The sequence below is a fragment of the Verticillium dahliae genome, genomic scaffold (assembly GCF_000150675.1).
Source record: "Verticillium dahliae VdLs.17 supercont1.24 genomic scaffold, whole genome shotgun sequence".
Lineage (NCBI taxonomy): Eukaryota > Fungi > Ascomycota > Sordariomycetes > Glomerellales > Plectosphaerellaceae > Verticillium > Verticillium dahliae.
The window spans coordinates 56,886-72,597 of NW_009276937.1; the positions used below are offsets into that span (position 1 = coordinate 56,886).

Here is a 15,712-nt window from a genome sequence, read left to right on the forward strand (position 1 = left end):
TCAGCTGCTTGCCGCCGTCGACCTTGCAGAAGTTGCGGAAGTCGTGCAGGCCCTCGAACTTCTTGGCGGCGTTCCGCATGGCGTCAATGTCGAGGTAGCCGACCTTGGGTCGCGGCGGCGGCGGCGGCGCGGCGTCCTTCTTCTTGCGCGGCTGCGAGGGGCCCTTGGGCGGCGTGAGGCCCTCGGGCGCCGGCGCAAAGGCCGGCTGCGTAAAGTAGTAGCGGTACTGGCGCTCCGTGCAGGAGAAGCGCGCCGAGAAGCCCTCGGGCGTCGACGGGCACCAGGCCAGGATGCGGATGTCGGGCGGCAGCAGGCGGTTGAGCGTCTTGCAGTAGGGGAGCTCGTCCTTGATGGGGTCCCAGGGCTTGGGCGCGGGAGGAGGTGATGACGGCTGCTGCTGTTGTTCGACTGCGGCGTCCTGCATGCTGACGTCCCCTTGACCGTCGTGCTGCTGCTGCTTCTGCTTCTCCTGGAGGGCCTCGGCCTTCTTGCGCGCCTCCTCTTCGAGCTGGGCCGCCGTCTTGGGCAGGGGCTTGCTGCTGCGGAGACGGAGGCCGATGACCTGGCCAAAGGCGCTGACGCCCTTATCCGTGCGTCCGCACTTGGAGTAGTCGAGCTCCTTGTAGTTAAAGTCAATCTGGTCAATGTCCTCGCCGGGCGGGAAGATGAGGCAGGCCTTGGTGAGGGCCGACCACAGCTCCGACTCAATCGTCGCCTGCACGGCCGACTGCTGGTGCTCAAAGCCGTTGTAGTTCTTGCCGAGGTAGGCGAGGCGAAGAGCGACGTAGCGGTACGAGTAGCGCGACGGGTCAATGTTGGCGGCTCCCTTCTTGCGCTTCTTCGCAGGCGGCGGCGCTGCTGCCGCCGAGGACGAGTCGCCGCCGGGCGTCGAGGGCGCCGAGTGCGTCAGTGCCACGGCTTTTTTGGCGGCGGCGTCGCGGTGGCGGATCTCCATCTCGAGCTGCCGCACGCGGCAGATGAGCCGCTCCTTGTCCCAGGTATCGTACCTGACGTTGTTGGACATGGTGGCGGTGGACGACTGCGTGCGTCGGGTCTGGTGATGGGATGCAGACGATGGCGATGAAGGTAAAATTCTCGTGATGTGAGGGGAGGACGAGAAATGGAGTCTCGGGCGCAGGACGCTGGACTCGGCCGCCGAGAGGAGACTCGCAGCCTTCATTAAAGGTCTGCGCGTGTTTGAGATACAAGGCAATAGAAAGAGTTCATCAAGCAACGAGAACTCCTTTTTTTCTTCTTCTCTCTACACATGCTGGATGCTGTCAAAACCGTCAAGAGCAAGAGCCTTGAAGTGAGTTGAGAGGAAACGCTCGAGCCACATCAAGTGGCTGTGTCAGGGATCAATTGGTGTGGCTGATACGTCCCTATCTTCGGCGCCCATCAACGAACGACATGGCTTCACCCTTCAGCCTGCGCCATTTGTTCGCCGGACGCACTCATCAGTTTACGTAGAAAACACAAGACGAAATGGATACAGAAACAGTCACCATATTGCTCGTAGGCGATGAGAAGTGTGGCAAGACGTCTTTCCTGTCGTACGTAACCCTCCTCTCCCACCCCGCTCTGCCCAGAAGGCCGATGCTTTCCTCGCTTCAGCATCACCGGCACGCGGCTGACTCGGCAGACACGCCAGACGCATCAGCGCTGGCGAGGGAACCGGCCCAGTGACTATGCTCCGCGACATTGACCAGCCGTTCATCTTTGAGATCAAGCTTGGCGCACGGCCCTATCGCCTTGAGTTTTACGATAACAACAGCCCTGACAGCTGGAAGCTTCTCGACCCTGACGTCGTTGTCATTTGCTATGACATAAGCCAGCGACTCAGTCTCATCAACACGCGCAGAGTGGTGAGTGGTCATCGTCCTCCCTACGGGGTGAGCCGTACTCTGATGCGCTTGGCAGTGGTTGAGAGAGGTCAAGATGGCCTTCCAGCGGATTGATAACCTCCCTATCCTGGTGCTCGGTCTCAAGCGAGACCTGCGATCCGAGACCGACCCCAACGGCATCATTTTGCGCAGGAAGCGTACGCGCAGGCGCAGGAGATGCGCGTCGACAGGTACATGGAGTGCTCTGCCGTGACGGGTGAGCTCCTGAAGCCGGCCTTTGAAGACATCTGTTTCACGGCGGTCAAGACGACATCTGCAGCAGGCGGCCAGAGCGAGGGCGGCTGCACACTCATGTGAGCCGCCGATGGGCACCGCTGCGGAGGATGTCGTTTCGAATGCTGCGTCAGTCGCTCCACGTGCTGGAGATCGACGACGACTCGTCAACGTGGCGCCATGGGCGGCCTGGGATGTAGAGCTACGACGTCCCGTGCTCGGCCTGGCCGTTGGCCTCTGCGGCTCCGCCAGCGCCCCCAGGCGGGAAAGTTCCGAGAACCTCGGCGATAATGTCGACAATCTCAGCCTGCTTGTCCTCGTCGAAGCGATCTTCCATGTCCTCGATGATGGTGTTGAGAGCGGAGGCAGAGGCCGGGCGCAGGTTGAAGATCATAATCATCTCGCCCTTGGCGAGCTCGTAGGGGTGCAGGCGCTGGATCAGCTGCTTGATGCAGTCTTGGCTGTAAGGAAGGGGCCGTTGGGCGAGGGGGTTTGGCATGGTGGTGAGATAATGAACAAGCTTGACAGATTAGCGTTTTCTTTTAAAAATGAATACATATTTCCTTCATTGGGCATACCTCTCGATGCAAAGTCTCGTAGTTTGTCGGGCCTTTTTTCCCGGCTCGCCTGCTGCCTTGAGGCTGGTTGACGACATGGTGGTAGACCTCGAAATTGGTCAGGACGGCCGACTGGGCCTCGAGAATCTTCATGGTGACGCTGGCTGATGAGAAATGTTAGTCGTCTAGGTGGTCAATTGCCCATATGAACCCCAGGAATGGGGTTCGTCACGCAGTATTTGTTTGTGTTTTATCAGACAAACTGTTGGGTGACTGAACCAATGACTGACTCACCTCCCCAGGAAAGGATGTGTTTGAGAGGCCTGTCGAACCGAAGGATGTGACGCGAGGGAGACTGAGTAAGATGCAGCTGGTGAAGGCTAGAAGGCTAGCTTTATAAAGGCCCCTCAAAGTCGGTGTAGCTGGCACTCAGCAACTCGGAGTGAATGTCGATGATCTCAACACGGTTGAAAGTGTCACGCTGGTAAAGCTGGCTCAAAGTCAAGACAGGCATGCGCGTGATGACAATCGCCAATTGGGTCAGTGGTGGACTTTTCGCTCTGTCGGGTTTCCAGATCGTCAGGCTGGTGGGCTGGTGGGGGACAAGGACGGCCAAAATGGAGGGGCAGAAAGAGCAGGATGGCGTGCCAGTGTCTCGCAGATGCACGGTGGAAGATTAATCTCACAGCACCAAGCTTCGCTGAGCATTCCCCCTGTAGCCAGCTGAAGACAGGCTAAATACAGTGTGATCACGAAGACCATGACGCAGATGGCGCAAAATTTGCCTGCACGCAACCGGCTGCCCTTGCCTGGGGTGCCGCCAGGGCCTGCATCTCCGCTTTGCACCCTGGTAGCACCTACCTAGGGAAGTACGGTACCTAGACACTGGGTACATTGTACATGCCGCCATGGCAATGGCACATGGAACCAGGACCCCACCAAGCTCGAGACTCCAGCTTTTTTTCTGCCCTCGCCGCGCATACATCTTACCCGCTCCCTCTCCTCACCGAGTCATCCAGCCTTTTCCACTTGGCTGTTTTGCCGACTGCAAATCAGTCATTGATCAATCCGGCATCACACTGCAAATCGCCCCCCCGAGCCATGCTGCCTCTCTGACAATAATTCTTCTTTGAGGGAAGCTTTTCCGTACGTCACCAATTCGTCCGTCTCGGCCCGCCTCGAACCGCATCCGTCCTACTCCGATCCTCGGCATTCTTTTGCTCGCTTTCGCTCCTCTGACGTCGCCCCGCGCGTCACCTACAACCATCGCGAAGATCGCAAATCTTGCTTCACCGTTGACGACGACAACAAGCCTGACCGCCCTGTCGATACGGAAAGTTCATTGTCCTGGCACAGTTGGCGCATTGAACACCGCCAAACTCCTCCAAGACTTCCGACCCCCGGAACGAAAGACGTCTCATCGACGGCATCGCTTCTTCCCCCTACCTACCACAAAAGACCCAGCGGACCGCAAGGTAGGCTCGGTCCAATCCTGATTCTCGGACACCGTCTCTGACACGTTCGCCAAGACACTATGGTTCGCAACATTGTCATCCTCGGCGGGAACTCCCACCCGGAGCTGATTGACAACATCTGCAACATCCTCGGCGTCACCTCGTGCGAGCGCATTCTCACAAAATTCTCGGCCGGTGAGAGCAGATGCGAAATCAAGGATTCCGTCCGAGGAAAGGATGTGTACATTGTCCAGTCCGCCTCGGGCTCCGTCAACGACGGCTTCATTGACCTCTGCATCATGATCTCCGCCTGCAAGACCGGTTCCGCGAAGCGAGTCACCGCCATCACGCCGCTGTTCCCTTACTCGCGTCAGCCCGACGTACCTTACAACAAGATCGGTGCCCCGCTCAAGATGCCTGAAAACCCCCAAAATGGGGGCTATACCTTCGAAAGCGTCCCTGCTACGCCTGGCCCGGGCATCTCGAGGACCCAGACGCTGAGTAGTGGCATCGAGGGCCTCGACTCCAAGCTCGTTAGGACCAAGCTGGCCGAAAACAACCTCAATGGCTACTCAAGAAACGGCGATCCCAAGACCCCGGGCCGTCACCAACAAGAAGGCTCCCTGTCGTCGCAACCCAGCTTCACCACCCACGACCAGGGAAACAACCAGAGCGCTCTGGCCAACTTCAAGGTCAAGCCTGGCTACAAGCAATGGGTCGCCCAGGCCGGCACCCTCGTCGCCGATTTGCTGACCTGTGCCGGCGCCGACCATGTGGTGAGTCTCCACTGAACCCTGAAGCGAATTTTGGGTTTGTCGTAAGACCAGCCCGTGGCGAAACGTTGCTAACGACGCTCAGATCACGTAGGTCTTCCTGTAGCCATCTTGTTCATACATGCCTCCTCGTGAATGCATACTCTCTGCCGTGGGGCCACGTCCCCATTGAAATCAGCAACTCAATTCGGGACTCGTTTCCGGACGGATGGCTGACTACTGTAGGATGGACCTCCACGATCCCCAGTACCAGGGCTTCTTCGACGTGCCGGTGGACAACCTCTATGGAAAGCCTCTCCTGAAGAAGTATATCCAGCAGAACATTCCCAACTACAGGGAAGCCGTCATTATTAGTCCGGATGCTGGAGGCGCCAAGCGCGCTACTGCCGTCGCCGACGAGCTGGATATGGGCTTTGCTCTCATCCACAAGGTAGGCCTGCTCGTGCAGCGAATCGGAGTGGCATGCTGACTAGCTGTCAGGAACGCCGCCCGACAAAGTACAGCGAACAACGCAACGCCAGCATGATGCTGGTCGGCGACGTCAAGGACAGGACGTGCATCCTGATCGATGACCTTGTGGACACTGGTAACACGATCACCCGTGCCGCAAAGCTCCTGAAGAAGGAAGGCGCCACCTCTATCACAGCCCTCCTCACCCACGGCATCTTCAGCGGCGACGCCATTGCCCGCATCAATGCCTCTGCCATTGACAAGATCATTGTGACCAACACTGTTCCCCAAAGGGAACACAGGCAAATGTGCCCCAAGCTTGAGTATTTGGACGGTAAGACCTTCACGCCATGCCGGGTCGTCCGGGGAATCCCCCACTGACCCTACCCATAGTCTCTCCTGTTTTCGCCGAGGCCATCCGCCGCGTCCACCACGGCGAATCAATCAGCGTTCTCTTCCAGCACAACTGATCAACGGAGGGGAGCCTTGCACCCATACCACCACACCTCAAGCAGCATTCACAACCCCGGCGTTACAACGAGATACTCTGGATCTGGAAAGTGCATTGGAAGGGATTTTGTCTGGATTCGTACGCGCAGACGCTCTTACGTCAAACTAAAGCTGCCCTGTCTCACACTGGAGGCGTTCTCTAGGACTTACCGCATATTACACCCTTCGTGCTCCTAGAAGCCGTGGAGAGGCCGTACTGTGCCATGCCGTTCCGTGCGCTGGTCTTTTGCCGTCCTTCTTCGGAGTTATCCCCGAACGCGACCTCCCTGCGCGGGGCTGACTCGGCCTCGGGGCCACTGGGCCACTGCAACAACAAAGCTTGCAGGCCATTATGCTACACCTTAAAACTATTACTATGGCGGGGGGGTGGGGGATCATAGGAACACGGGCTTGTCCTGATAAAGGGTGTCTATGACGAGGATTTGTTAGACGCGTCCTGAAATTTGGCCTCGCCTCGGCTCATGGTTCCCTTCGCACCCCCGTCTCTTTCTTTCTCTCTTTCTTTTTTTGCTATACACAACCGGGCCAGACCCTCCATATATGCAATGACTTCTCTGGAGTCATTGATCACAAGCGTAGACTGTTGCGGGATGAGAACGAAGTGCCGACGATTGAAGGTTGGGATGGCTATTTGGGTCCATATCACATGCGAAAATACTAGAGATGAATATAGAAGCTGCTTCTGGTCATGGTGACGTTTGTTGGCGTGTCAGGTGTGAGTGATGTTCTTCGTTGATCACGACGCGATGTCGCGGATGGGGTCATCATAAGTCGCAAAAGAGACGTCGCTCCTGAGTGGACATGCGAGCTGAGCCGCACTGACAGGCTGTCAGACTGGCCATGACACCAGTGCGTCATGTAACAACAGTACTTCAAACCAATTTGGGACTCGATGTGACTTAAGTGAATGTTGAGCAGCAGATTCTTGAAGTTGCACCAAGTGGGCATGCTTCCAGGGCAGCGCGCATGCGACTGATACCCAGCCTCTTCGACCTGGGTCCAGATTGAGCTCGACTCTACAGGTGCAAGTAGATCTGAGCATCTGCTTGTCGCATATACCCCTTGCAGGAAAGGCAAGATGTGCTTGTTCTATCAAGCTCGACTAATGATGACCTCAGCATCGAGCTCTCCAAGAGCGTACGTTGAGTTGCGTCGCGCAGCCTTGAGACAGGTCCTCCATCGGCTCTCGCAATGGCTTCGACAATGCGCAAAGTTCGCAACCGCGGGATCTTGGTCAATATTGATCGACTGTTTCCCGTCAACAGATGTTTCTCGGATCTTCCACCCCATCTGATGCAGCTGCATGTGCCAGATGAGATGTCATTTCGCCTAGTCAGGACGAGACGTCGAGCCTGACAAAGGCAAGTGAATCTGAAAATCAACAGCAATGAGAGACGAATCAATCGTCTTCACATGACCGCCTCAGTCACTTCTTCAACGCGCTGCGGCTGCATTGATATCATCTCTTCTCCTTTCTTTTGTCAGGAGCACACCAGGGCATTGTATTCACTGATCACCTCACCAAGTGATTTCACAGGCTCGTCGCCTCTATAAGAAGCAGGAGCGCCGTGGAAGCTCTTTCCCCTTGAGAAAGAGTCCTCCTACATCAGCTGGCCTTTATCATCAACGGCCTGTATTCCTACCAGACATTTCCACTTTCTACGCTTTGTGCCTCGTATTAATTTTACGTCGTCCCCAGTTTTACCAGTTTCTATCGACATATCGCTGGCCTTCGCGATGACGCGTCGCAAGTTTCGTGCCGATGTGGCAGCCGCCATAAATATATCGATCCCGGGCATTTCTTCTGTGGGCCTTGGCCCCGACGACGGTGAGGTCGTTTGCATCTACACTAGCAATCGATCTGCGGTTCAGATACCTCTTCGTCTCACCACTGCAAGTGTCGACGACTATCCGCAGCATCAAGGCTTCCACGGGAGCACCGAATGCGATGAGATTCCCAGCAGTATCATGGGTGTCCTTGGCCGCCTTGTCTACTCGACGCAAGGCAGGTCCGTGATCGACAGCCTCGCCATCCTTTCAAACCAGCTGGAAACGGCGCTTGGGTCGGCTGCCACGGAGCAGCAATCCGAAGATCATGTCTCTGTTGCCGATGCCACCGACTCTTCGCCTGAGGATGAGATTGGCGGTGACACGGATGTTGAATTTGAGGACTATGATCTCGAGATTCACGACAACACAACAAGTGGGATAGACTTGCATCCTATCGCGGCTGGCAGCCAGAACCAAGTCAAGAGGAATGTTCGCCTACGCGAGGATCTCGCCAAGGCAAGAGAGGTTGGCTTCGGGATTGGTCTTTGGCCCAACGATGACATAGTCTCGCTGAGCCTCAGAGCCAGCAAGCTGGGCCTCTCCACGGAGACGCTCACAGCCTGGGATATCGAGCCGACCGAGTACATTGTCCTCCTTTTCAAGTATGAGGACCATTATCTCCCACTCGAGACCTTCGCCACTATACAGGGAAAGGAGAAGCCTATGCTGTTCCGCGTCGGACAATGCACGACCTACAAGCCCTCCTTGGTGACCGCTCAAGCTGCGTTTAACAAGCAAGATCAGGCAGCCTCGACGCTGGAGGACGCAAGCGACGGCAACGGCGATTTCGATCGCCTCTACATGTCAAACTCATTGGATCTGTGGATGGAACAAGAATTTGCTGCATTGTTATTGCTACGGATCCAGTCCAATCTATCATGGGATAACGCGAAGCTGGCAATGCTAGCTCATTCGAAGAGCGACCACCTTCGGGGTCCTACGAGTGCCCCGGAAGCTGTAACGGCAGATCAGGAGGCTGAAGTGCTCATCTCTCCCACCGCGCCCTACAAACTCAACCAAGACTACCTCATACGGAACCCTGAGTCTGACTCTTCCGGCCTGCTGCAGATATCCAATCTGTCTAACGCGAAGCAGGAGCGCAGTCTCCCCTTGGTTGCCATGCAGTTCGCGCTGCGTTACCTTGTCAATTGTACAAAGTACTGCATGGTTTGCCATCTCAAGACTTCGGACGCCTTTGCTGCCATTACCCCTTATGTGTGCGACAATCCACTGTGTCTTTACCAGTACATGTCACTTGGTTTCGGCCCCAGCATCGAACATGAGATTATCAGCCAACCACTCGTCGTCGACCTCCTCATCTCATGCTTCATGATTAGTTTGCAGCAAAACAAGCTCCGGGAATTTCCTGATGGTTTGAATCTGCTCCTACCGTCGCCGATCTTCTCAAGAGCACTTGATGAAGATTTTAATCAATGTATCGTCAACTTCAGTCGGCGTCGATTGTTCCGAACCCGCAAGGATCGCACAACCAGTGAGGTAGTGTCCTCTCTGAGGCTGGGGGATGTCTTTCTCCTAGCCAGAGTGGGAACTTTGTCACTGGATGCTGTATTCGTTATTTATCACTGCGTCGTAGTATCTTTCGACTACGTCGAGAACGCAATCACGTTCGAGTGCTTAGCAACCATCCCCAGCACTTCTTCGTCTCATATAAGTGGAGCTTCTACAAAAGATGATCTGACGATTCATTACGACTGTAAGGAGGACTACTTCATACACCCTTTCGAACATGAGCTCAGCGAGCTCAACCCGCATCAAAGGGCGCAATCTCTAGCCTTGATCACTGCTAGCTTGCCTGCTGTTCCAACCATGCGCCAACACCTCATGCACAAGCCAAATGCCGCCATTGAAGACTGCCCAGGTATGGGTAAACCATCGCTGGCACTGCTGAGGTGGATTATTACGTCCAATCGATCCATGATTGTGCAAATCGATTCTGCAGATAACATCGCAACAGACAGCATATCGAGTGGAGCGTGCGAGAAGCTATCTGGTATTTCCACACGATGCGTCCAGTTTCGATTTGCTCAAGGATCCCCAGACAAGGAGCAGCGGTTAATCGAGGCTGTCAGAGCCAATTCATTGACCAAAGCGGCCCCCACGATCTTTGCTTGGCATGGAAGCTCCTTGGGAAACTGGCACAGCATTATCCGCCAAGGCCTGGACTTCTCTAGGGTTGTCAATGGTCGAGCATTTGGCCACGGCGTCTACTTCAGCCCGCACTGGGAAACGAGCAGCTCCTACGCAGCACAACCCGCCCAAACAGACACGTATGGTTGGTTCAGGTCACAGCTACAGCCATCATCTGTCATCAGCCTTTGTGAGATTGTGAATAGACCCGATGCGTTCGTCAGCAACAACCCGCACTATGTCGTTGCGGATGTCGACTGGATACAGTGCCGATATCTGATTGTACAAAGTGCCATGGCCCCGGCTATGCGGCCCCAGGATGACATCGAGCTGGTTCCTGTTACACCGGGCACCGCCTATCTCAAACAGGACCCCAAGTACCGGGTATATGGCCCTTGGACCAGAATGTTGGAGGTGAGCGGCGCCGGCCCCCCAGTTGGTATTCCCGAAACAGCTTCCTCAGGCGCACGTCTAAGCCAACAACTCACGAGCCCGGTTGAGAATGTGGTTCTCGAAGATGTCGAGACTGGCGATCCTTCTGTGGAAGATTGCGACTTTGAAAAATGTGTGAGAGACATCGGTCCCGAAATTGGTGGACCAGAAGCTACGTCAACAACTGCTGTCATCTTGAATTCCAGGAAAACCGACTTTCGACCAGGAACGCTTGACATTAAGTCTCTCCCTAAGCTTCCAGCCCCCACCTGGGCCATGGACAGTGGTCGACGGGCGCTGGGCCATGAACTGAAGAAGCTGCAAAAGGTTCAGGCGACGACACCACTCCACGAGTTGGGTTGGTACATTGACTTCAACAGCATCGAAAACCTGTTCCATTGGATCGTCGAGCTGCACAGCTTTGACCCTAGGCTCCATCTCGCCCAAGACATGAAGAGTGCGGGTGCTCGGTCCATCGTTCTTGAGCTGCGATTCGGCCGCTCGTATCCTCTGACGCCGCCCTTTGTGCGGGTGATCCGTCCTCGGTTCCTGCCTTTCATGGCCGGCGGAGGGGGACACGTCACAAACGGCGGCGCCATGTGCATGGAGCTGCTGACCAATTCGGGATGGTCCCCTGCCACGAGCCTCGAGAATGTCCTGGTACAGGTCCGCATGGCGATGTCCGGCGAGGACCCGCAGCCGGCGAGGCTGGAAGACCCAGTCCGGTACCGGACGAGGGTTACTGATTATGGCATTGATGAAGCTATCGTGGCGTTCAGACGATCCGCATTAGCACACGGATGGGCAATTCCATCTGATTTGGAGGAGGCGGCTCGGCTGGCTTGAGACATGGGTGCGATGAAGTGGCTGACGAGATGCTGGGGAAAGACAGGTAGCTCGCTGGGCGGGGGTCATGACGTTCAACGTATTGCAGGGCACGGCGGTCAAGATTGCCAGGAATGAACCATCAAGAAGCCTTTGTTCAGCTTGAGGGTGACAGGTTGGGTCGAGCGGCCCGATTGTCTGTACCAACACTGAGACTGGTGGAGGAGGCGGCGAGGAAGGGTATATCAATACAAGAGGTATAGGTAGGAAAGGAAGAAACACGTAGCTTGACTCAGGGTCAAGCGCAACGCGATTAAAAGCTACCCACATGAGATGCCCCGACGTGGGTGAAAAGGGACAATTTCCCACTAAAGACTGTGATCAGGTTACCAAGAGGACCACCCGTCACGAAACACGACAGCGAGCCGACTTTTGATGCTGAAATTGTCGAATGATAATGATAAGATTCGAACGCTGTCGTGCAGCAGTCGAGCTTGTATTCGCAGAGGGAGAAAAAAAAGAACACGCTGTTCATGTTACAATGACCACGACGACACACTCCTCCACCACCCAAGACGTGCTCAAGATGGCGTGCCCTCGCACCCGAGCTCCATGCCGCGCCGTACAGCCTCTCTATCCAGCGAAACGCCGCGCTTTTCCTCTTGAAGAAACCAAAAAGCAGCCACAACAAATCAACGTGCTGCTTTCTCGACGGGAAGGGGGGTAGGGATGCCCAAAAAAAAGGGGGGACTCGTTACAGCTTTGCCTTGACGGGCTCCTCGGGCGCCGTTGCTTCCAGGTTGACGACGACCTCGCCCGTCTTGCTGCCGTTGCCGAAGAAGATGACCTGGACGGTCAGATCGTCACTGTAGACATGGTGAGCACTCAGACTACGGGAATCAAGGGAGGCATTCAACGGGGCCGGGGATGACGTACCGGTACCGTCGGGAAAAGGGGGCGGGCAGCGTCAGCAGCGCGGTGACCTGCTCCTCGTTCTTGCCGCCGAGGGCGTTGCGCACGAGGTGCGTGGCGACGTTCTTGTCCTTGACGACGAAGCGCTCGGGCGCGTCGGGGGATATGCCCCACTGCTGCAGGCGGATGGGGGTCTTCTGGCCGCCGACGTCCTGGCCCTTGGCGTGCTCGACGGGGAGCTGGGGTTTGTTGCCCGAGCCGAAGATGCGGGCCCAGGTCGAGTCGAACTGCGAGTTGGACGACGAGCCGCTGGCCTGCGTCTCGATCCACTTGCCGACGAGGCCGACGACTTCCTCGTTGGTCAGCATCTCCCAGAGGCCGTCCGTGGCGAGGACGAGGAAGTCGCCGTTCTCAGGGTTGACTTTTGTCGTCGTCACAACGGGCTCGGCCGTCACGTAGGGCGGCGTCTTGAGCAGCGGGGACGGGGTGCGGCCGAAGAAGGCCTGGCGAAGGCGCATCGAGATGTCACGGCTCCACTTGTAGGTGGCGTCGCCAAAGGCGCGTGTCGGTTCGAGACCGCCGAGGACGCGACCGTTGTGGACGACTCGGTCCTCGCCTGGGTGCAGCTTGCGCATGCGCGCCGCCTCGTCGGGGTTGCTGCCCGTCTGGTCGACGGAGAGGGCCGTGGCGGTCCACTTGCCCGAGTCTGAGCGCCGGCCGAGGACAGCGCGCGAGTCACCGGTGCAAGCGACGCGGAGAAGCTTGGAGCGGCTGTCGTAGAAGGAGAGGAGGGCGCAAGAGCCAGAGAGAGCGGGTTGGAGGAGCTCGGCGGCCATAGTCTTGGAGCCAGACTTGAGAACCTTTTCAACACTCTGGTGGACAATCTCGTCGTCGAGCTTGGTGAAGCCTGCCTTGATGGCGGCCTCGACAGCTTCAGCGGCAGGCGAGTGGCCAGGCGCTGCCTTGTACGTATCGTTGAGCTCGTTTGCTACTGTGTTGATCAGGGTTTGGCGGAGTTTCGCCGATGTCGTCCATCCGCTGCACTGGTTAGCCCACGTGTCCCTTTCACCCTTGCCCAGAAGATGATCTTACGAGTGGCCGTCAAAGACGCCCCAGAACATCCAGTCGCTGTTGGGCACGTCTGACGCTCCGTTGCGGCCAGGAACCTCGACAATCTTCTCGGCGTGGTCATCCTCGATGGGGTCGTTGCTCGGCAGCTGAACCAGGTCGTAGCGCAGAACACCCTGTCCTCTGTTGACGAAGTAGGACTGCTCCGTCTTGCGCAGCTTCTCCGTCGCCTGGTCGGGAGTGATCATCTCAACAACCCTCTTGCCGTCGTTGCCCGTCGTCTTGGAAATGGGACCCTCGCCCACGTAGGTGCCCGTGTGCAACTCGTCGGCGCCGATGACGAGCACCGTCCGCGTCGGGGCTGCGGCGTCACTGGTCGTCGTCGCCGTCGTCGTCGCAAAGCTTCGGGCTACAGCGTCGTGGCTGTCGGTGGCGGTACCGTTGCCGTTGTAGGTGTACCAAGCGCCGTAACCGACGAGGCCGGAGACGAAGGCGGCAGAGAAGCGGCGGATATACATGGAGGACTGGAGAGGCTCGATGGCGTGGCCGGCGTGTTGAGGCGACCGCGCGGGGTTGCGGTGGTACTGGCGAGCCCCGTAGGCGACGGCGGCAGAGGGCTGCTGGGGCAGAAGGAGGCCTCGTCGACTACTGCGAGTCAAGGTTCGCGCCGTACATCGGTAGGTCGTACGGAGCGCTCTGGTGGCTGCGCGATGCATCGGATTGGTGGTGGGGGATACGTAGACAAGGATCGAAGGATCCTGGGCCTGTAATGAGGAGAGAAAACCGGAGCGTTGCGACTCGGCGATGGAGCCCGAGACGGAAGATGAAGACCGTGGCTGGATTGGAGGCCACCAAGGCCACGAAAGGAGATCACGTGCGGCTTCGTCGTGAGACTTCCTTGTGACCTTGCGTCTACTCGGCAGATCAGGGGGACTTGGGTATGTCTTGGTGAGCCGCCGTAAAATGAAGATAGTTGCAATGTACTCTTCCGTCGAGGAATTCCCGGTTCGCTGGCCGATGATTTAGATGTGTGACATTTCGATTCCTCATGTCCATGATGCACAGCACAGAATAGCACAGCACTCGGCATCGCTTATCTCCTTATCGATCTGTCCCACTTCACTTCACCTCTCACCGAGCTCGAGCGCACTCGCTCACCGAGAGCCCGCCTCAAGACACCAACCCCGACATCACAGGCCTAACCAAGCTTCGGCATACTTTGGGTCACGTCTCATCAGAACAGCAGCAAAGAAGAAAAAAAAATGTCACAAGCAGAGCCCTCGCTTGCAGGCGCGGAGCGCATCAGGGCCATCGATGACGCAGACGGAATGTTCAAGGCGTTCGACACATATCCTTGGACCAAAGACAAGAACTTCCTGGTGCTGCGTGCCCCTCACTAATACCCTCTCTCACCTCACCCGCTGCTTCACTAACACGCATCGTCTCAAACAGTCCGGCCTCTCGGCCATCCTGGGCGACCCAAACACGTCGAACCCCCGCGGCGAGCCCGCAGAGCTGGCCCTCCACGCCCGCATCTTTTACTACGCCCAGCGCGTCGGCGTGCGCATAGACTTTGCCCAGTACAAGACCTGGCTCGCAGATCACCCCGAGCACGCGCCGCCCGACGTCTTACCGGAGGACTATGCCCGCCAGACAGCCGCCGCATCTCACGCTCCTGCAGACGCCGCAGGAGGAGACGCGCCGGCAGCGCCAGCAGCGGAACCGTCCGGCGTGCCGGCATGGCAGTCCTCCGCCCCCAAAGCAGACCTCTATGTCGACAAGTCCCAGCCCGCTGCCGCTCCGGCTGCGCAACCGGGAAGCGCCGACCAGCCCGCCTATCCCATGGGCTTCGCCGAGATGCTGCAAAGGATACAGCAGGGCCTTCCCATTCCCGGGATCGTTGAGATCCCGGACACCGTTGTCAGAGATCCCGTAAGCCAGGCCGCCAGAGCTTCTCCTTCCGCCTGACTGTCTTTCCGCCTGACTGACACTGCCGATACCTCAGACCGTGAAGCCTTTCGGCGCGAGAGCAGCGCCGAAGAAGCCATGGGAGAAGAACCTTGACCCTGCGCCGGCCGCAGAGGAAGCACCGACAGTAGTTGATGCCAGCTTCCCACCGCTTGATGCCTGAAAGGCACGTCAAGACGATGGCGAGCAGAGTTGGCGGGATACCACATTCTCAATGTGCATTCTTATCATGAGCCAAGAATCTTTATGGATAGTCGGTCAGCTTATTTCCATGCGAATTGACAAAGAATAAGAGTCACAATTGGAAGCACCATAACAGTCGAAACACATGGCGACACCACGCAAGGACACGATACAAGCAGGCTAGGCTATCAAGTTTTAATTACAGGCTACCGAAAATATGCCCTCAGCAGCTGAGGTTACGGACCAGGTGTGCCTGATAGCTGGAAATATTCGTACATGATAATTGTTTCCATTCTCGCGTCATCATTCATTCCTTCATCCAGTATGTTTAGGTAATTCACACTTCCTACCAACTAAGTTGGCCGGGAGAGCGCAGAAATCCTGACCGTGGGTCACAAACGTACCAACCACGACAGAGAAGACTCATAAAAATGTTGTTGGCTGGCGTTGTCATGTACCATCAAGCCCCCCGAATGGGGGCTCCA

At 56.9% G+C, this 15,712-nt stretch overlaps 7 protein-coding genes across 7 annotated transcripts in view; 4 read left to right on the forward strand and 3 right to left on the reverse strand.

Annotated features, from left to right (window-relative positions):
- Window positions 1-1,024, reverse strand: part of VDAG_08875 (tRNA pseudouridine synthase) — a gene marked incomplete at both ends in the record, with an annotated part of 1,933 nt that extends 909 nt beyond the window's left edge. The window contains one exon of the mRNA XM_009656678.1: window positions 23-1,024. Coding sequence (XP_009654973.1) covers window positions 23-1,024 — 1,002 coding nt within the window. The remainder of the gene's footprint in view (window positions 1-22) is intronic.
- Window positions 1,025-1,485: 461 nt separating this feature from the next.
- On the forward strand, window positions 1,486-2,201 carry VDAG_08876 (uncharacterized protein; the record flags this gene model as incomplete). The annotated part of the gene is made up of 4 exons (XM_009656679.1): window positions 1,486-1,553; window positions 1,652-1,865; window positions 1,921-1,974; window positions 2,037-2,201. 4 exons carry the CDS (start codon window positions 1,486-1,488, stop codon window positions 2,199-2,201), a joined length of 501 nt encoding a protein of 166 aa, XP_009654974.1.
- Window positions 2,202-2,319: 118 nt separating this feature from the next.
- On the reverse strand, window positions 2,320-2,827 carry VDAG_08877 (uncharacterized protein; the record flags this gene model as incomplete). Its single annotated transcript, XM_009656680.1, has 2 exons — window positions 2,320-2,637; window positions 2,696-2,827. The coding sequence occupies 2 exons, from the start codon at window positions 2,825-2,827 to the stop codon at window positions 2,320-2,322; spliced, it is 450 nt and encodes a 149-aa protein (XP_009654975.1).
- A 1,381-nt stretch (window positions 2,828-4,208) lies between these two features.
- VDAG_08878 (ribose-phosphate pyrophosphokinase) lies at window positions 4,209-5,821 on the forward strand (the record flags this gene model as incomplete). The annotated part of the gene is made up of 4 exons (XM_009656681.1): window positions 4,209-4,904; window positions 5,080-5,331; window positions 5,382-5,685; window positions 5,745-5,821. 4 exons carry the CDS (start codon window positions 4,209-4,211, stop codon window positions 5,819-5,821), a joined length of 1,329 nt encoding a protein of 442 aa, XP_009654976.1.
- Window positions 5,822-7,598: 1,777 nt separating this feature from the next.
- Window positions 7,599-11,117, forward strand: VDAG_08879 (uncharacterized protein; the record flags this gene model as incomplete). Its single annotated transcript, XM_009656682.1, has 2 exons — window positions 7,599-9,570; window positions 9,667-11,117. The coding sequence occupies 2 exons, from the start codon at window positions 7,599-7,601 to the stop codon at window positions 11,115-11,117; spliced, it is 3,423 nt and encodes a 1,140-aa protein (XP_009654977.1).
- Window positions 11,118-11,850: 733 nt separating this feature from the next.
- On the reverse strand, window positions 11,851-13,792 carry VDAG_08880 (phosphatase; the record flags this gene model as incomplete). Its single annotated transcript, XM_009656683.1, has 3 exons — window positions 11,851-11,962; window positions 12,033-13,046; window positions 13,101-13,792. 3 exons carry the CDS (start codon window positions 13,790-13,792, stop codon window positions 11,851-11,853), a joined length of 1,818 nt encoding a protein of 605 aa, XP_009654978.1.
- A 546-nt stretch (window positions 13,793-14,338) lies between these two features.
- VDAG_08881 (uncharacterized protein) lies at window positions 14,339-15,527 on the forward strand (the record flags this gene model as incomplete). The annotated part of the gene is made up of 3 exons (XM_009656684.1): window positions 14,339-14,455; window positions 14,529-15,008; window positions 15,082-15,527. The coding sequence occupies 3 exons, from the start codon at window positions 14,339-14,341 to the stop codon at window positions 15,205-15,207; spliced, it is 723 nt and encodes a 240-aa protein (XP_009654979.1). The 3' UTR covers window positions 15,208-15,527.
- Between the last annotated feature and the right edge of the window lie 185 nt (window positions 15,528-15,712).